Genomic DNA, 21,497 nt, shown 5'->3' on the forward strand with positions numbered 1-21,497 from the left:
TTCACCGAAGGCAGAACAAAACAAGTGTTTTCTCCCGTTTTTTTTCTCAATTTCAGCGAATAAAAACAACAGCGTCTTGATTAGAGTCTCACCTTTAAGTTGTGAAGGGCCCCAGGTACACTGAGGGGTCCTGGGTGAACCAAATGGCGCACTTGTTTGATTACACATTATGTTCAATTAGAAGAATATCTAATGACATCTATCTAGTACCTCTCTCTCTCACTCCCTGCTTTAACTGTCTGTATCACTTTCATATCTATATACTGTATGTTTCTCACAGGCCTTTGAGTCGACAGTAACTCACAATGCAGACTGCTGTTGTCTGTGTGTGTACTCTACGTCCCAGTGAGTGATCTGAAGAAGAGCTCAGTCTCTCAATGTCAGGCCCAGTAAGCACAGGTCCTGATCCTCTCCAGCTAAGTCAATCTCCCAGGGCCTGCTTCCCAGCCCCAGATTAGGCCTCTTCATGCACACTTAAAGTACCTCCAGCGGAGATCCAGCAATGACAGAGGGAGTCCAGAACTGGTGTCAAGGAAACAGGCATCCGACAGCGGTGCTGTTTGACCTGTGACAACAGCACAATCAGGGCCTCGGCAACGATCCCCACTCAGACTGCAGTCCCAACTCCACATGAGAGGGGAACACGGCTCCATGCAGCCACCCCTCCCCCCCCCCCCCCCCCACCCCCTGCCTGCCCGTGGATGTGTGTGCCTGTCAGAAGTTAGCCGCTTCTCTCTGGAGGACACAGGTTTACCGGGGCTTTTTAGGGGGGGAGCTCGGAGGCCTCCCCAGCGATTCCTCCAGCCTCCCTCCTAAGACGCAGGCTCAGGATGACACGGGGGCTAAGTCCTGGCTGAGCCACGCGACACCCTCGTGGGGACGCATCGGCCAAATGCCACCTCTCCTGGCGGCGTCTGCAGGTGAGAGGAATCAGCAGACACAGCGCTAACCAGGCCAGGAGCAGGTATTACCTATCAGACACAGAGATGAGGATGGAGAGAAGCACGGGGAAATCCTGTTTTAGTCGACTTGTCTCTGAATCACCCTCTCTCTCTCTCTTTCTCTCTCTCTATCCGTTGCTCTTTGAGCTGGGGTCTCAGATTTCATACCTCTGCTGGTCCTCAGCAACACTGGATTTCCTCTTTTGTCTTGTTGGTTTTCCTTCTTTTCATGTTTGGAAACGGGGAGGGATGAGTAACTGGAAGTTGGAAAAAGAAAAGTTTGGAGGACATTTCTGGATTATGTTCACAAGACACAAGCTGCTCACAGTGTGAACATGGCACTCTGTCAATGAGATCTATTTCCATGACGATTATTTTATACACTGACAGTCGTAGTGCAGTGAACATAGCCCAGCAGAAACAAATCAAGTTTCCACCCTCTGACTCAAAACACCCTCTTTCTGCAATTTTACAACAGAATGCAACAACACAGACGAGACACAAAATTAATGACAATATATCACCTTTTTTTTTTTTTTTTTTTTATTCCCATTCTCCATTCGGTAGCCCCCCACAATGTGGAGTTGACAGTTGCGGAGCTCTGAGCGTGAGGCAGTGTTGTCTTATCGAGTGCTCTCGGCTGCTCAGCCGTAGCGATAAAGCTAACATCTGATGGCTCTCTGAAATCCTAACGTGTTGGACAGGTGAGATGCTGTAGCAAGCGACACTTTTGAGATGCGTGTTAGCACCATGTCACCGTTCCCCATCTGTAAGCTCTCAAGTGTGTGTGTGTGTGTGTGTCGAAATTACAGCGCGTCTACGAAATGTAACAAACAATCATTCCATTACCTATCCAGTTTTACCTGCTTTTGTTTATTTCCCTAAACGCATTATAAAGGACATCCAGTCAGACGCCCCCGTCTCCGCTTGTTGCAAGTCAGACAGTTTGAGATGCAGTTCCTTGTGGTTAACAGTGCTTATCTAAGTACACAGCCAGCTCCCCTATATACCAGGCAACAAGTTACCACCAGTTACTTTGCCTTCTACTTTATTCCTGAAGAATCTCCCAGTATTCAATCTCCATGGCGTTCTCCTGAAGGGAGTGTTTTCCTGCACGCGTGCGGGGGTGCTCGCTGGGCTGTTGGAGGGGTTTATGGGAGACAGACGGGCTCTCTCCTCAGAGCGGGCGCGGGGCCAGACACGTTGATGGGTTTTGGGGTGCATCTCCGTCTCTTACAGAAACAAGCGAGGGAGAGAAGCATGCCATTGTTAGCTGTGTGCCGAGCACAGTGTCTGGTCTGAAGCCATATCTGTCTTAAACACACTATCGGACAAGGAATCTGGCGTCCAGTGAGATGCCACAATTTGATAAAATAATTCAATTGCCATCTCAATGAGGGTGTATCTCGCTTCTGTGTTTTTGTATCAACAAAAAAAATATTAATATCTCCATGACATTGGTGTGTGAGGCATACAATATGCAGTCCACAGGCAAGGACATCCATAGATATAATGTACTCTACTGTAACGTACGGTGACTTATCTAACCTGCTTCTGTAGGAAGGAGCCATATGTGTTCACAAGATGCATCCAAGCCTGTTACTGACGCTGAGAACACACAGCCCCCCCCCCCCCCCCCCCCCCCCCCCCCCCCGCTAAATGAACGGCACATAACGGGGGATCGATGGGACCCTCCTAATCGCGTTAGACGTATTGTTGTAAAATACCAGCGCCCAGCTGGTGAGTCCTCACACTCGTCTGTCTGTCTCCGTTTAGGAGATCAGGCCTCTCCACCTTTCTCTCTCTCTCTCTCTCTCTCCTCTCTCTCTCTCTCTCTCTCTCTCTCATCCTTCCATCCCTCACTCCTCTCCTCCACCTCTTCCTCCCTCCATCCCTCACTGTCTCTCAATCTGTTTGTTTTCAGACCCGGGAATTGGCCCAAATCCCTAGGTATCAATATCTGACCATATTTCAAGCCGAAAGTAAGCATGTAAAAACCTTTTCCCTTTAAAGGTCAGACATTAGTGCTGGTAAAAATTGATCTGTGGGTTTATGAATTTAGCCCTGTGTTGGAGCTCCTTTGTAATGGAAGATTCAGCAGGGGAAGCTTAACATTGCATTGTTTTGCTTTGACAACGCAGCACGAGAGCTACTGCAGCTGTTCCACCCCGCTCACAATGGCAGATTAATTAACACAATCTGTGGAGCTGGCTCAGACTCAACATGCAGGTCTGCTCTGGGATAGATAGGTAAATCCTATACAGGCCTTCCCAGTACAGAGAATATTCTTATGATGGTTTTCATAACTAGATATATATTTGGTCTGTGACTGGTCAAGTCCAAAAGCCCTGAGTAAAAGATGGCAGGTCTCGCTAATTGCTCTGAAGTATTAAAAGGGGAAGTGTGTGTATGTTGTACTATATGTGTGCTTATATTTTGCATGTCCTTACATGCATGTGTGTTTATTAAATGTATCCATGTGTTTTTTTTAAATATATATATATATGTGCCCATGCCTGTGTGTGTTGTCTCTCTATATTCCAGAAAGCTCTTCCTCTCCTCCTCTCTGAACTGCTGCCATAGCCATTAACTGGTTTATCTAATTAGGATTCTGTAGGCCCACCCGTCTCTTTCTTAGTTAGTTCCCTGACATTTTCAACTGTCTATTATTCCTCCTGCCTTTCAGGTGCAATGCTGTGTAAATGGCAAGTCCTAAAATTATGTATCTTTTCATACAGTTATCCATCAAGGGGGCCAGGAGAGGGATTGGACCCTGTGTTTAAATCATTACCCAACCCTGTGATCTTTCCCGATTTGATCATATCACTCACATCCTCTGTCATTTATTATCATACCTTCTCTCTCTCTCTCTCTCTCTCTCTCTCTCTCTCTCTCTCTCTCTCTCTCTCTCTCTCTCTCTCTCTCTCTCTCTCTCTCTCTCTCTCTCTCTCTCTCTCTCCCATCTCTCTCCGTCCTCCATCTCTCTGTTTTGTGCTTCAACCACAGTCTGTCGATATTTTAACCTTGGCCCATCCTCTGTGTTGATATAATGATCACTTAACAGTCAAGAGTAAGGCAAGGCAGAAATGAGGCCGACTGCGGAGTGAACAACACACTGCAGCAATTATGTTTCTTTCAGCCCAAGCATTCTCACGTTAATGAAATCCCTTATCGTCGTACGGGGGAGGGGAGGGAGGACAGGTGCAGAAATGTACAAGTGAGTTAATTCATCTTATTCTAGAAAAATGGGAGAAAAAATAAAAATAAGACAGAAAAACAACAAACATTCTGAAGTTAAAGTATGTAGGGCGTCACTCCAGTCTTTAATTATTATTCCTTGTGTGATTCCAGTTACCATGCTGACCTACACTTTTTCGGTTTCCATACTTTCAAGTTCAGGTTCATTTATTTGCTGTCACATGATCGAGCATAAACATATACAGAGAACAACACATTCTTACCTCCAAAGTGTATAGTACTTACTATGTGGTGAGACCAGAGTTGGACACCAGGGGCAGTTTAGCTGCAGCGTAGCTGTAACCGTATTTGTAACAATAAAAGTCATGGAGGATTTCCCGACCTGAAAACTTTGGACACCAGAAACGGGAGCTAGCTGTCGCATTGAACGTTTGCTACACGAGCCATCAGCAATCACTGGTTGACTGTGGTAGTGGCTAGTGCTGTAATGACACTAATGCGTGGTGAGATCCTGGCTGCTTTTAAAGGAAGCTATCTTATTGGAAACAGATCCGGGCCGCTGGGAGGCTGGCCCTGGCTCGTTTGATTTAATGACCCATTTCCCTCCGCTCGTGCCACAAGCAGTTAACGACGGTCAGGGTGCCTAGAGGTGCTACACTGGGGGAGTGGCTGTGTGTGTGGGTGTAGCTGTGGGTGTGTGTGTGTGGGGGGGAGGTAGACAGAGCGGTAGGGAGAGGGAGAGGGGGAGAGAGAGGGTAGGGGGGAGAAAGGTGGAGGCAGATGAGAGAGAGGGAGAGAGAGGGAGAGAGAGGGAGAGAGAGGGAGAGAGAGGGAGAGAGAGGGACACAGGCAACAGCCACAGTGGAAGGCTGCACGGAGGACGGGACACCCATGGCAACCAATAGTAACCTGCTCCTGTATCAGTGATGTAACCAGTCGGCATGTGTGTCTCCAGTGAAGCCAGGCAGGGGTAATATAATGTCACCATGGTTTCCCTATAAACCCTGCCATATGCTCTGTGGCTCCATACAGCCAGGTTGGGGACACAGTCTAGCTCTGTCAATCTGTCAGTCCACCCTGAGCCCCACAGACACACTCCTAGCAAAAGGGCATACAGTTCCCTGCAAAGCTATCATGAAGAAGTTAATAGAGCAGTACTGTACTAGATCTTGATTGAAGTCCGGGACTCGTTTAAAATGTCTCCCTGTACCTGCTGAGCTTGGCTCTCCACTAGGGGCGCTGTCCTCGACCTTGACCGCGGCAAAAGACCCGGGGCGAGACATTGTCAACTTTATTACCAAAACTTGAGCCCACTCAGTCATATCAAACCTAATGATCAATTATTAATATTCACAATCCTTGGCCTTGATGTAGGGAGTATAGATATAGACAAGCGAGCAATTATGTGTTCCTCTCTTAGGGTTACAGTATGTCGAGTTTTATAAATATCTAACAGATAGTTCTTAGCACATGAACATTATTGCCCTCTTATTACAGATATAAAGATCCAGATTAATTTGTAATTAGTCTTGAGATGGAGAGCCTCTGTAGATAAAGGATTCTAGCTTCCCCATTCTCCATCCCTATAAATGCTGATCTCTTAAAAAGAACAAATGCTCTGGGCTTGATAAAAATAGCTTAAGCCTGAATTGTTTGTTTGCCGACAAATGTAGACACATATGCTTGAATGGACAAGCAGTACTAAGTAGGAAGTAAATGTGTTTTTCAATAATAAACTGTTGTTTGTGAGAAGGAAATGTTCATTGGATCAGATCAGTAGAACTGAACCCACTTTGGACTTAACATGTTGAGAGTTATTTCTAAGTTTTAAGATGATTCTCTAATGTTGCCTGGAAAAGCAGGGCCTGTTGTTCTTCATCACACATGCACTAGGAAGAGCACAATCAACGGAGAGAGAATGTCACCTTACAGTTTAGAACTCACGGTTGTCGTCAACGGTTTCTCCAGAGATTTGTTGGGAGCCGGTACCACTGAACTCGCTGTTAGGTGCCATTCCCCCTCAGAGAAAAAACACAATTCTTTAGGACCCAGAAGTGAAAGCCAACAGGAAGCCTTTCTGTTGTAGTAAGCCTAACCCTTGCCATCTCCTGACTCTCAGAACACCCTTACTCTGCTCTCTTTACTGAGGATCTCAGTCATTTGCTCCGAAAACCAAACATCACCCACCAGATAAGGGATGACACACAGTTTCTTTGTTTTTTGGGATAGAATTACCAGAATAGTTTTTAGTTTTTAACGAGGGAGGGAATGGGGTGGTGGTGGTGGTGGGGGGTGAGGCTATTAATAGTTGAGTCATCAGTGTCTCAATGTTCCTAAATGGCAAATTGTTAGATCCCCAATGGTGATTATTACTCCCTGCCAATGACCTTCATATCAAATTAAAATTCTGGGAGTGGGACAGATCGTGGTCTTTAAAGGGGGTATGTGTGTGTGTGTTCCAGGGCACACACAAAAATTGAGTCACACCTTTAAGTGTTTGTGTGTGGTTGTGGCGTACAAGAAGTGTGTGTTTGTGTGCCGAAACAACAGTTTTTCCACTAATATATTTCAAGAGTGCTATACTCGCTCTTTCACGAGACGCACGCACGGATGGATACACACACACACACACACGGCTGTTTAGAGCTGCAGTATAAATCTTTTTATTTCATTTTCCGAGACACTGGACAAGTTCATATAAGAGGAAAACGGGACGTGTCCTTGGTTGCTGGATTTACTAGCTGGCCAGACAGGATAGTTTCACACCCCACACCTACGCACCAAGACACCTTACCCACAATGCACCTGTCCTGTGTGGCCTTGTTAACTGTGTTCATCACCTTGGTGGTAATATATGTCTTTAAGTGCACATCTGTGTAAGTGGAGGCTATCGACCAGTGTACATTCCCCAACCCGATAATTACTCCACCTTAATATATGCCCGTAATGAGTCTTAATAGATTAATTTTCATCAATGTAGACTAATACCAAGGCTTGTGCTGCGTTTAGGTTCAATGCTATAGGCATAGCTGATAGAGAGGCAAGGCTGTGTTTTACATGAGGATCTGTAACTGTGCTTTATGATTGCCTATTGTGCTTGTTGTTGATTCAGTGTGCTGGAAAGTGAATAGGAAATCAATGGTAGGGGAGCACAATCTTTTCTTCCTATTTAAAGGCACAGTGCAGGGGTATTGTTACATTGTGTTGTCATAACTCAATATGTCCAGCAGTGGAGCAGGCAGAGTGTGAAGGCTGATGCCTGACTGTCACACCAGATGCTCGGTGTGCCATGTGTCCTCTAGAGAGAGTTTACCACTCACATACATCATGACATGATACCTTTTTATTTTGAGCCTCACAGTACATGTTAGTCAGCTGTTCCACCCTCTCTCACCTCTCTCTCTGCCCCCTTCATCCCCCCCATCCTCCCTTCCTGTTATCCACCCATCTTCCCCGGTCCTCACCCGGCATCCATAGACAGCAGACATGAGGTCCAGTCAGCCTTCACTAATGATAACTGCTCACATCCTGCCAAAGAGACATGGTGTGTATGTGTGCATGTTTGTGTGTGCGTGCACATGATGAATGCCCACCCAGATTATTACCCACCACCCCTAACACACACACACACACACACCCAAACGCACACACGCACACTATATCCCCAAATAACGCCCACATTTGTCCCCTCAGTGTCTGACCACGTCTGTTCCCTCTCGTGATGAAGGAGACAGAGGTGGACCCCCCCCCTCCCCTTCTGTGTGTGATCATCCTGCTAGAATGATAAAGTTAGTGAGACATCAGTGCTCCTTCAGACGCTTGTGTGTGTGTGTGTGTGTGGGTGCACGTGTATCGGTGTGTGTGTGTGTTTGTCTTTTTCCAATGCTCTTTGAAGCCTGAAACAGACTTGAGAGGGGGAAAACAAAGATGGGTCGGTGCCAGGGAGAAACTTATGGCACCGTTCCTCTTCCCCTCGCTCGACGGAGGCAAGGCCTTTACAGAGGGAGAAGCACCTTCTGTCACTGGCGGGGGAGGGGTGGAGAGAAAGAGGGATGGAGGGATGAGGACCGTGTGGACAAGACCCTGTGTTTACACCTATCCTAAAACAACATCATGCGAAAACCTCCTTGGTAATCCGTTGGTATCAGTGAACACAGCGTATGGGAGTGTGTGGGTTTATCAAGGCTTTGGAAGTGCTTCTGTAATCTCTGGTTCAGACTGTACCACCTGTGTGGAATTTCCCTAGGAGACGGTTTGTTTTAAAACATATTTTTTGATGTTTTTTTATTTTTTTAAGCTACAAAGCTTTAGTTATTTTAGGTCAAATGGCCCCATCTCCCGATATATTTACATTTATAATCTATAAATTATACCTGAAATAGATTAAGCTGAATTCCCCTTCCCTTCATCAATCTAATAACCATAGCGATGCAGGAATGAATGTGGCCTGAAATGCAATTTATGAAAATCTCCTCTTTCATGAGGTAAAGGTGGGCCATCTACTCTCTATCTCTCCCTATCTCTCTCTCTCTCTCTCTCTCTCTCTCTCTCTCTCTCTCTCTCTCTCTCTCTCTCTCTCTCTCTCTCTCTCTCTCTCTCTCTCTCTCTGTCTATGTCCCCCCCCCCCCCCATATAACTGTGGTTGTAGAGAGACCGGTGGCTAATAAAAATAAATGTTTGTGATTAGCATCTCTGCAGCACAGGTGCATGTTTGTTGCAAGGGGAGGCATGTTCATTAATTTTCCTCCATGAAAAGTGCAGTGCGCCATAAACACCCAGTCCAGCGCCCACTCGCTGATAAATGAAGGCACAGATTGTTAATGTACCATTGTACTGCTCAGCCTCACAGAGCTTTAAAGAAACACTTCTGCCAAGTACACACACACACACACACACTTTTGGCCGGAGGTGTAGCAGGCGGCATCCCCTTTTCAGGGTCTACATTACACAGACATAGACTGACTCCTTCTTTAACCTTACACGTGGAATCTTGGGTGTTAGTTAACACACACACACATGCGCACACTCACACAGCTGATTACTGTATATGTGTGTATGACCCAACACAAAAAACAGTTGGTGTTGAATTGAAATGTTTGGCCTTTGGTACCCACAATAGCCTGGCATTAAGCTGCTAAAATAATTGTCCTTACTGTTTTGAAAAATGATTATTATCTTCATAATTATTCATTTCATATCTGGTTTAATCTCCCTTCCTCAATCTGTGTGGACATGCTGTAGTTGGCAGATTTACCATGAGTGTGTGTGTGTTTGTGTAAGTATGTGTGTCTGGATGCATACAGGCAACATCAGATTAATACTTTCATAAAATTATTGTTATGCTATTTTGATTATAAAATGCTATTTATTTTTGTGTTATTTATTTCTCGTCAAACTTGCGATGAGAAAAATACAACAACATTGTTTTCATTCCGATGCTTAGAGCATGACAACCCACAAGTCTAGCAGGGGACAAAGAAAAACAAAATCTCCAAAATGTTTTTTCAGAATCTGTGAAAAATGTTTTATTAAGGGAGAGCTGAACACCTGCCTTAAAATGTCGTTTCAACATCTCCCGAATGCCATTTTGCTTAATTGACTTGGAAATGGCCCAAATGTATTGCTGAATGCAGTCTAATTAATATTAATAATAAATGCCATTATTAACATCAAAGAACATCTGGTGCCCCTGTTTACCCGAGCGCCTTATATGTAACACTCTTCCAGCCTGTTTTCATCTCACAAACATCACGGGGTAAACACTATACGAGTTTCTCAGTTTGATTTATGTTTTTGTTATTTTTGTTAGTTATGGTCACTGTGCCCAAATCTGTCCATAGTCTTGAAGTATGCATGAATGTTATCTCTCTCGCTCTCTCTCTCTCGCTCTCTCTCTCTCTCTCTCTCTCTCTCTCTCTCTCTCTCTCTCTCTCTCTCTCTCTCTCTCTCTCTCTCTCTCTCTCTCTCTCTCTCTCTCTCTCTCACTCTGTGGTCTAGACCTGGTTGCTGGGATACCTTGGAGAGGTTTGGGTCCCCAATGTCTTCCTTTTCCTTAAAAAAAAGTGCTTGGAGCAGCATCTGCACTCTGTAGCTGCCCGAAGAGTTTCACATTCATAAATCACACACTAAATAACTTGAATCTAAAATTTCATTAAGTAGTCCTTGTCAGGTAGTAAAAGCAGGGGATAATGCAGTGGTGTTTAATGATAATTGGTGTTTGGTTAATAAATTCTGCGAGTTCAGATTACTCTCTAGCTCTGGCTAGAATGCTAGCATCAGCAGTGTAACTAAACCTCAAATTGATTAACTCGCATGAACCAGACGTTCACAAAGATGGCACACGTCCAAATAAAGAAAGAGAGAGAGAGAGAAAGGGAAGGAGAGAGAGAGGGAGAAAGGGAAGGAGACAGAGAGGCAGAGAGAGGCAGAGGGAGGGAAGGAGAGAGGGAAGGAGAGAGAGAGAGCATCAGCCGGCTGGTGTTGTGTTGCTTCAGCGTAAGGAAATCATCTCCCCATGGGCGCATTTTTAAAAGCCTAATGCCTTTCAAATGATGTCATCACATTTTACTTTCTCTCTGCCTCTCTCCCCCTTTCTCTCACTCTCTTTTCAAAATCTGTACATTTCCTTTATTTGTTTTGTTCTTTATGTCAGCATTTGGTGATAGGGAAGGGCACTGGCATTGACGAGAGAGAGAGAGCGAGAGAGAATAAAAAGGAGCGAATGAGAGAGGTAGAGAGACATATTGTGTTTTTATTACTCTTGTTGAGTTCGTTTTTTTTTCTCTTTCTTTTTTTCCTCAATTTTATTTCCTGAAAGTGATATCACACTAATCAAGACCACAGGACATTACGGCTGGATGTGTGATTGAAAGAGCACCATTAAGGAAGCAGCTCGCTCCCCCAGTTGTTGCTTTGTTGTTGTTGTTTTTTCCATTAATGGGAACAGGGTGTGGTCTGCCGGGAGACGCTGCTCGTCCTGTCCCAGAGGGGACACACACACGCCCTCTCTCACAGTCACACACACCCCATACTTGCATGCGCTCATATGCATGGACAGGCAAACAAAACATAGATTAACGCCCAACATTAAGCATGCATGCATGCACGCGCGCGCACACACACACACTACACACATATATGCTTGGAAAGGCAAGCAGAATATATAGATTCACACAACATTGAGCATGCAAACACACACACACACACACACAGAGATACAGCAGGCCTTCTCTATGTGCCAGGGCTCTAGTGCTTGTCTGTTTTCCCATGGTGTGCTTCTATGGGGGTTTGTACTGTTACTTCAGCAGTGGCTGTGTGTTGGGTGTCAGAGATCTGGAGCGAGTGGAGCTGACAGCAGCCAGCATGACTGATACTCTTGCCGCTCCCAGATGGCCTGTACAGCTCCACTCCAATCTGATCCCAGCCCTTTGTTCTGTTATGTTCCATTACGTTTGGACCAGGCCTAGACAGAGAGAGAAGCAGCAGAAGAGCTGCTCTCAGATCAGAGACGGTGAAGGTTGAGTGCGTTGCTCTGCGACGGCGTTTGACTGGTAGGTAACCAGTCGAAGGCGCCGTCCCGGCCGGGTCATGACTGAGGCTGCTGGGATAGCAGGAGAGTCAGGATCTTAGTGAGAGTCAGAGGTCAGAATAGCTCCAATAAAACAGCTACTTATCAGCCTATTAACCAATGTTCAGTAAACAGAACATGAGACATTTTGACTCTGGTGATTCACAAAAGTCTATACAAACAGAGAGCGCTTGATAATAGCATTGTCTTCTCTGTATGGATTGATGTATGGACGACATTAGACCCTTGGAGCTTGTCTGCACTGTCATCCCTGAGACGTAGCCGGTAGAGTTACGGTTTCAGGCATCAACAGGTTTCAATATACCAAGCCCGTGTCTCGCCTGGGACAATCATTTTAATGCTGTGTCTCTTACAGATATTCTTCTTTTTTCTTTCTTTGCATAAAAAGGGCTAGTGGTGAAATGGATAATCAATACAGAGAGAATAGTTGTATGTGGCTTGTCTTTGGTGGATCTCTCTCTCTTCACAGACACCCAGCGCTGAACGATGAAGCATAATATATGAGGTGACCTTCAAATGTCATAAATGTGTTGTGCAATAAACTGTCAATATTTGTGGTTATACGGAGCAGGATGACTTTTACAGTAATTGGAACAGCCGTATTAAAAGCTGGGGATCAGTCAGCTGATTAAAGACAGCCACGCTGGACTCCTGTCACTTGGGACTAGTTCTCTCTCACACACACACACACACACACACACACTGTACATACACTGTTTGTGTTCACTTAAAGAGTGTGTGTGTGTGCGCGAGCATGTGTGTGTGTTTGTACCCCTGTCTCTGTATGTCTGAAGAACATTCATTATTTAGAGACTGTTAAACGCCAGGAGAGTCTCCTCACATCTTCGCTGTGGTGTATCTCCCTCGTACAGGACCTCTGTTAACCCCGACACACACAGGGCGAGCAAAGGGTGTGTGTGTGTGTGTGTGTGTGTGTGTTTGTTGGCGAGGGGGGGGTTAAGCTGTGTTTTTGAGAGTTTGTAATTCTGCCCCATCTGGGGTGGGCAGGTGGACCCTTGTCTGCTACATGACATGATGAAACTCTGCCAAGAAGGGGATATGTAGTGTGCTGCTAAATATGGTTATGAGGGGCTTAGTTACAGGACAGTATTGTTCAGTATGTGCACATTGACTGGAGACATGTGCAACAGGGCCTGGGTCAATTTGAATGCAGTGCAGTTGGAAAAGGGCTTGACGTGAATTCAAATGAGATGCGGGAATCACAATGGTGTCCATTGCTACTTTTTGGAGGTTAGTTGAAATGAGGATGTATGAGTTTCTCCGGTGACGCTTCCATCTTTTGTGGCGCGGCGTGCGTTCACCATGAGGCCACGCTTGGTCATGTGCTCACGGCTTGTTAGCAGCAGGGACACTTGCTGACTTCAGTCTTTCTTTTCCTGAAACCTTATTTGACTCCTAACAGAGGAGGGGTGGGGGTAAGAAAGGGACGGATTAGCCGAGCTACAGTAGTGCAGGAAGCACTCGGGATTGTGTGGCGTGGTTTCCCAAGTGCGATCATCACACTTACACACGCACGCATACGCTCACACACAAACGCTCATTCTATATCATGTGGCTTGTTATGGGGGAAAAGGGGGAATAAAGGAACACTTTTAACCTTATTTGTGCCGTGGTGGGTCACACGCTTACTGATTTGAAAGAAGCATTGGTTTATGCCTGTGCGCGGGGGAGGGGGGTGGTACATGAACAATCAGGATACTTTTACCCTGATGATCAGGTCATTTCAAGTTGATTCTCTATAAATGGGTCATTCTGCTCATTTCAACAATATTTTACCAGTTCCAGCAGTCTGTCCTTCAAGGAAAGGCCTATACATTTACACAGACACGATGACATCCTGCACCTGCCTTCTAATTGTGCCTCCGTCGACTGTTTCGAAATCTGTTTGAGTTCATCTGCAGATTGAGGGGTTGATTAGGCGCGGCAAACATCAGGATGGCTTGGTTTGTGTATTAGTGTCGGCGCTGCCAGGGTGGGGTCAGGCCTGTTATCACCCGCTCAGATCTCTTGACAGCGGTGACGCTACCTGTTCCACACAGGAGCGCCATGGAGACGAGCCGCGGCCCCGCTGCTGACACAGGCCTTTCTTTTCTTGTATTGTTCATTTCAACACAATCCGCCATATGCTACCAGGAGTTGATGATAGCGAGGATAAAACCTTCTGACGCTCCTCAGGAGAGGAGACCAAGGGAGTGTGTGCGTGTGTGTACGTGTGTGTGTGTGTGTGTGTGGAGGGGGTCGGGGCTGGCATTTCTAAAGAAGCCTGTAAAGCTTCTGAACTGTCAGCGTTCTGTCAGTTTGAAATGGGTGGGAAAAATAGCGACTCACGTGAACCCATTGAAGTGTTTGACTTTGCGTGGTGTTAGCACATTTGGGTGGGAGGAAAAGGAGGGGTTGGGGTGGAGGGGGGGGGAGGGGGACAATGGGAGAAGAAGTATGTTTTCTGACGTGCGGAAGATTTGAAGTGACACTCAACACTTCTCTGGTTTGTGTCTGTGTTTGTCTGTGAATGTGTGCGTGCCTGTTCCAGATGTGGGGGACGACCAGGGGAAGGTGGCAGGGCCCATGCAGCAGCCCCAGTCCCAGCATCGTGACCGGAGCCTGGGCTCGGCCATCAAGGACTGCCCATACTGTGGCAAGACCTTCCGCACCTCCCACCACCTCAAGGTCCACCTGAGGATACACACAGGTGAGTGGCTCGGCCAGGTCCTCGCTCTGCAGGGGGGCTCTGCAGGGGGGCTCTGCAGGGGGGCTCTGCAGGTACCCACTGTTCTCCTGCTGTGAATGACACCAAGGCTCCTCTTGGCAGCTGTTTGTAGGAAGATCTCCAGTCTGCGTTTCATACCGCATAGGATGCCCACCCACATAGTTGCTAGGGAGGCCCAGTCAGAGTAATGATGTGGGCATTGTCCACTGGTCGGACATCCAGAGGTGTGTGTGTGTGTTTCCGTGTGTGTGTGTGTGTGTGTTTCCCTGCGTGTGTGTTTCCCTGCGTGTGTATTCTGCTGCGGTACTCCACTGCGAGCTAGAGATGCCCCAGTAACTATCCAGGTTAATGTGGCAGGTATGACCATCATGTGAGGTCACCTTTCTCCAAGGACGTCTGGCCCAACGAGCCGTCCACTCCCTCTGAAGGTCACCAGGCTGCCGTGGAGACCCACGGCATAATGCTACCGTGCGAGTCAGCCCATATCACACACACGCCAAAGGTCACGACTCTTGGGAAGGTCACCGTGGGGTCACTCCCCAGACTGTGCTCTAGTTACCCAGCGGAGGGGACAGAGTGTTTCCGTAGAAACAGCTTACGATGCCTCGCTACGAGACCCTGCTCACGTTGAGCTGCTTTCCTACTCAGATTAGGCCCAGCTAAGATAAAGCACGTAGTCATGGAAATCTCATGGCTTTATAAGACCTAAATCTGTTTCCACCCTGCTTGTGCTCTCTTAGCTGGTAAGCGCACATACTGTAAATGTTCCCTAACAGCCGGCTGTCCTTAGTCTCTGACCTCTGTGTATGAAAACCCTGTTTTACTGCGCACACACACACACACACACACACACAGAGCGAGAGAGCAAGAGAGCGAGAGCGAGAGACAAAGAAAGAGAGAGATAGAGAGAGAGAAAGAGAGGAGAAAAAAAAAAGGAAAAATAGCGTGTAATCCTGAAGTAGCGATGAAGGCATGGTTGGACTGGGTACTCGCAACTTAAAATGGAAATCTCTTGCAGCTGAGGAAATCAATGCTAGCTTTTATTTGCCGTATTTTTTCCTCCCTCCGTGTGCTCTTAAAAGGGAAAGGGGGGAGACCACCCAAAACGCAGACCCCACTCCCCCTCCCCGCCTTCACAAGAGGCACATACCTCAGGTCTGGAGAGGAATTAAGGAGCAGGGAGTAGCGAGGCAGTACGCTGGTGTACTGACATAATTAGTCTCCCTGTTCTAAATGGTGTCCCCTTGTTAAATAGCACATCCAGGTCACCGAGAGCAACATCAGCCTCGGGTATTCTGAACCTTTCACCCCTCTCAATACCTGACTGTGTGTGCGTATGCGTGCCTGCGTGTGTGTGTGTGTGCGTGCATGCAGCTGTTTACGTGTGCCGAAATCTGTTACCTAACAGTAGGGGGTGGTTGAGTTATGTCTGCTTCGAGTGGTCCAGTAAGGGTCCCCAGAAGGGCCATATTTCACTGCAGAGGAAACACAAGGCTCATCCCTGGTCGTACGTTAAGTCACTGAGGCCTGGAGCTGGGGGGGGGGGGGGGGGGGGGGGGGGGGGGGGGGGGGGGGGCACACAGACCCACACAGCTCCTCATGCTCTCTGATGCACCATCAAGATGTGCCCTTTAAATCATCCCAACGAGATCAGATGGACTGCAGGTCGACGCAGTGATTACAGCCAGACGATGACTTTTAAACGGGACGAGGATCCCATCCTCGGTGGCAATGAGGAGACCCTCCCGGATGACAAACTCTCCCTCGTCACCCCTAATACTTTCTGATCTCCACAGCAGCGCCCGCCTCGCGATCGCCTCTCTGGCATTGTGCAACACAACGTTAGATTAATGACTCGCTAGCATTTTGTTGAAAGGAATGAAGTGAATTTAAATTTCTCTAAAAGTTAAAGAGCTAATGTTACAGTATTAATTTCCTCTTGAACAGTGAGTGGGAAAATATCCATTAGCGAAATTAAGCACAGTTTCTAGGTAGCTAACATTGTGAGCCATACAGTGTGAGGCCACAGTTAATGAACACTGCAGAGGGTGATATTTCATTATACAAATTAATGCTCACATTTTAATGGGAAAGTCACATAATGAATCTAGGCTTCAGTGACAGCAATTAGAGACACAGATTGTCCCCTTCTGGACAAGGCATATTTAGCAGTAAGCAGCTGTGTGTAAAAAAGAAAAAGGTCCTTGCTCTTGACAATGGCTCCGCATAACTTTAGGGGAAAGAACCAATAAGAGTTTGGGCTCACCTTTCAGAAGGGACAGAGAGGGAGTCGGGCCTTGCCCAAGTCACTTAACCTCAACCTAACCTTGCAATCACAATGAATCAGAGGGGACCCACAACCTCCCACTGCATCTCTCTCATTCCCCCTCTACTCTCAACCTCTCTCCCATGGATGGCTCTCTCCTTTTACAGTAGATTTCTCTCTCTCGCTTTCCCTCTCCCTCTTTCTGGCTCTCTCCCTCCCTCCTTTTTTGTTGTGCTCTCAGTCATGTTCTATCTCTATTTTTCTATCTCTTTAATTCTCTCTCTCCATCTTTTATTCACCAGCAGACTAGTTCTGTTCTGCATGTTACCCAACTCTGACTCATTTCCTAGCAACAACATACAGTCATTTCATCTTGTGTTGCTAACCAACAGGCCTGATTATGCACTTGTCACACGCTTCTGTCAGTGGAAACTGTTTTGATACACACATAATTATGAGATTAACTTTAATTTAAGGTTAAACTTCCTCTTCTGAGTCTTTTAAAGTCGTTAACCCAGATATACTTTGAGTAACAGCTTCTTTTTACATATTTATCTTTCTTTCTCTCTCAATCTTCCCACTCTCTTTCACCCCCTCTCTTCATGGTATGCAAGCGGCCTCTCGCTAGTCTGTAAAGCCATATGGAAATTCATCTTAAAGTATGTCATATCTATTAACTGTTTTAATTGCCCCTCTGTAGGCTAAGGGTGTTTACTCAGAGCTGTTACTATGGTACTGTGACAAATCATACAAATCCAGATGAAATCAGTTTGAGCATATCTGCTTCGAGAGGACACACACACACACACAGGTTTGTTTTACTATCCTAGTAAGGACTAACAATTCACTCCCATTCAAAATGGTGTTATCCCTAACCCCAAACCATATCCTTAACCCTTAATGTAAGCCTAACACTAATTATAACCTTTACCCTAAACCCCCTAGAAATAGCACCTGAAGTTGTGGGGCATAATAAAATGTCCCCACTGGTTTTTTTCTTAGTTTACTATCTGTGTGGGACTGCTGGTCCCCACAAGTGTAGTTCAACAAGACCGCAGTCACACACAAAAACACATACTCCAGTATTGGGAATAATTGATTTATAGATACTATGTTTCATAGCAATCTTCATACTTTACCAAGTGGCCATGTACATAATTTGTTCCTGGATAATGTTAGGAATTTCATTTGTTTAAACAAATATGAAACACAAAGAGACTCATATCTATCTTTCAACATTTGGTCTAAACAATTATACTAATTTAGTACTTTTGTTTCTTGGTGATCTGCTGTGTTGCATAGAGGTTGTGCTGTTTGCGCTGAAATCAATTAAAAGTGGATTAACGGGTACATAATGACCTTTAGCAGTAAATTGTGTGTAATGTTGCAAGGCAGGATACAGTATATTCCCCAGATGTCACACATGCCCCTGACGCATGATAGAGCAGATGTCTCAGCCAGTCCAAATGGCTCTCACACATTCTCTACCCAAAATACTCACGCACAAACACAAGCATGCCCATATACACTGAAAAACCCTTCTTTGTAAGACACACTGATTAATATCCAATATTGCATTTCAGTTCAGCACCAGCACAGTCAAATAAAATGCAGTTTATATTTAAGAAAGGGAACAATAATCTCAATCGTTTTTTTTTCATTCCTGATCATCAGTAGCCTCAAAGACAAAAAAATAGAACAAGAGTTGAGTAAAAAAGCAGATCAGTGTAATTTCACTCTAATTTGAGGCCTAGAATATCATTTTGTCCAGTTAGAGGAATTGAGAATGATCATTTGCATCAGGGACGTTTCCTTATTAAATCAGCTTATGCTGTTGTTAGCCTGCTCAGAGGAGAGCCACTTATTGGGTTAAAAGCTCATCTCGCATCGTTTATTTTGAATATACTGTACAGTGTGCCGCAAACTAGGTCTGGTGTAAAAAAAAAAATAATTGACTAAAAAAGCCCTCTCTCTCACAGATATTTCTCTTACCATCTTTCTGTTTATGCCTTGCTCAATTCATTGTCTCACACACTCTATCTTGCTCTCTAACTCTTTTCTTTCCTTTTGTCTCTGGTATCAATATGATATTGGGTGTGTGTGTTTGTGGTCCTGTATTTGAGAGCTGTGCAGTGGGTCTGCAGATCCCAGAGTCTTTTTCTGGAATGCTGCCCTCCAAATAATGATAAATTACTTGAGCAGTATGCCATTTGCTAATTATATCCGTGATTTACTACAGAGCAGGACTTAAATCATTCAATCCAGCCTTGCGTAACAATGCAACATTTTCTTTTTGGTTAAAAATGGTTTCCATGTGTATAATCTAAACATGTTATAACTATATATACACACACACAGGACTTGACAAACATCCCTTTATTCTTGATCTAAATTTTGTTTTTACATTTAGTCTCCCAAAATCCCTTCCAATCTGCAGACACTTTATCTGCGTGACTCCTCCACGAGAAATTCTCTCCAGTAACTTTTTACATGTTTAAGAAAATCAAGCTTTGCGTTTTTGTTTAGCGTTTAATGACTCAAAATCTGGCAGGAAATCCAAGCCTATTATAATAGCTAGCAGGATGCAATTTATCTCACCATAAGAAACTTATCTTTCTAAAGGCAAGGGAGATCCACTTTTGGCAGAATTATGTTTTTGTTTTACCATAATCAAGGACTGTCATGAATATGGATCTGAATTGTACAGTACATGTCTATGTTCAGTGTTCTGCTTCTTCCAATATATCATTTATATGGATCTGTATATATTCCACAGTAATTAATGATGTTCTCCATCATATGGTTGCACTAAAAGAGGCTTGCAGCAAAACATACATACATGTGGCTCCCATCTGGTCACTTCAGCTCATTCAGAACTCTGGCTCACTTCCTGTTCCAGCTTTATATCTAGGGACCTCCTTAGTTTGGTCCACTATCTCTGGATTTGCAGAGAGAGAGAGAGAGAAAGAGAGCAAAGAGAGTAGCCTATAAAGACAGAGCAGTGAGAGGGAGAGAGAGAGACATAGAGAGCCTGGGAGGGTGGTTCTTGTGATTTATGCCTCACTATGATACACTGCAAATAGAGACCGTCTGAGAAATCACAGTCTCATCGCTAAAGCACGGAGGCCTGACAGCCAACAAGGCCAAGACAGGGACCCAACACTGACCCACCCATAATGCAACACTGATCCCCCCCCCCCCCCCCACCCACACACACCCACACACAAACAACCTTCCCCCCCATACAAACAGAACAGATATAACATTGAGACAGTTTTGTTGTCAGTCGAAAATATTATCTATGGTAGTGGACTGAGAGCACCATATGGTGTGCCTGGTTCTTTATGGTGTCGACGTGAGTGATGGCTCACTTGGAGGAGCCGGATCGACCCGTATTCACATGCCAATCTCCAAATGGAGCAGAGCAGAGGGAAGAGCACTGTTGACTGAATACTGAATGGTGTTGGATGTTTTTTTTTTACATCATTGACTGTTGTGGTTGTTCACAGTTTTCTCTCTCCCTCTCTCTGTCACTCCCTGTCTCTCTCTACCAGGAGAAAAGCCGTACAGATGCCCTCACTGCGACTACGCCGGGACACAGTCTGCCTCTCTGAAGTACCACCTAGAACGCCATCACCGCGAACGGCAGAATGGTGCCGGGGGCGTGGCCTCCTCCGGTCACGGCCCCAACTCTGAGCACAAGGAGGATCAAGGGAAGGGCAGCGGCAGCGTCTTCGCCCGGCCTGATGTCCTGCGCGGAGTCTTCAAGGGCATGCCGTCCAACCTGGACTTCCGGGGCGCCCCACTCCTGCCGCATCAGTGGGCCGCGCCAGGCATGATGTCACCGAGAGACCGTGAGAGAGAGCGCGAGAGAGACCGCGAAAGGGAGAGGGATCGCGACCGCCACGACGCGTCCTCCTCTGAGAGCATGAAAGGCGCCGACGGCCCCTCCTCCTCCATCGCCGGCGACAGCCCTGCCAGCTTCTCCGACCTGGGCCGGGCCTACCAGAGCATGATGGGAAATGGAGTCCACTTCCAGGGCTCCCTGCAGGCCTTCATGGACAGCTTCGTGCTGAGCTCCCTGAAGAAGGACAAGGAGAGCCAACAGCAGCAGCTCCGCTCCCAGCACTACTATAACAACGGAGAACCCAAGGCCAAGCGCCCGGACCCGGGAGACGAGCGGGCCGAGGCCAAGCCCTCGGAGCGACCCAAACCCGGGTCCCAGTACGAGCCCCTGGACCTGTCGGTGTCGGTCCGGCCCGACCAGGCTTCACTCCCTGGGTCTTCTGTCACCATCCAGGACAACGTGGCCTGGCACAGCTGTCTGTTCTGCTCCTTCTCCACAGCCTCCATGGAGCTGATGGCTCTCCACCTGCAGGCCAACCACCTGGCCCGGCCGCAGCGCTCCGAGTCAGGCAAGGAGCTTCACGGAGACGCCTCCAACCACCCCCTGTCCACCCCCACCCCCAAGGCCCCAACCCTGAACCCAGGCCTGCTCCACGACAGAGAGGGTGACGAGAAGAGCTGGAGAAACCACATGGATTCACACCCTGGTCTGGGTAGCTACCAGAGCGACTTTTACCGGCAGTATGGAGGCATGTATGATGGTGCCTCCAGGGCACAGGGCCTCCAGGGATATGGAGCTCCAGGAGTATCCGTCCCAGGGGTAGACCTGCCCAGCCAGGCCCCAGGAGGAGGGGGTATGGCTGGGGATGAGGCCTCTGACAGGGCCTCCTGCGAAGAGGCCGAAGAACAGGGCCAGTCCGATGAAGACGA

At 46.6% G+C, this 21,497-nt stretch overlaps 1 protein-coding gene across 1 annotated transcript in view; it reads left to right on the forward strand.

The window, feature by feature from the left end:
• Window positions 1-21,497, forward strand: part of znf536 (zinc finger protein 536) — a 114,266-nt gene that overhangs the window by 91,893 nt on the left and 876 nt on the right. The window contains 2 exon segments of the mRNA XM_067249415.1: window positions 14,279-14,437; window positions 20,276-21,497. Coding sequence (XP_067105516.1) covers window positions 14,279-14,437; window positions 20,276-21,497 — 1,381 coding nt within the window.

This window comes from Osmerus mordax, chromosome 13 (genome assembly GCF_038355195.1).
Source record: "Osmerus mordax isolate fOsmMor3 chromosome 13, fOsmMor3.pri, whole genome shotgun sequence".
Classification (NCBI taxonomy): Eukaryota; Metazoa; Chordata; class Actinopteri; order Osmeriformes; family Osmeridae; genus Osmerus; species Osmerus mordax.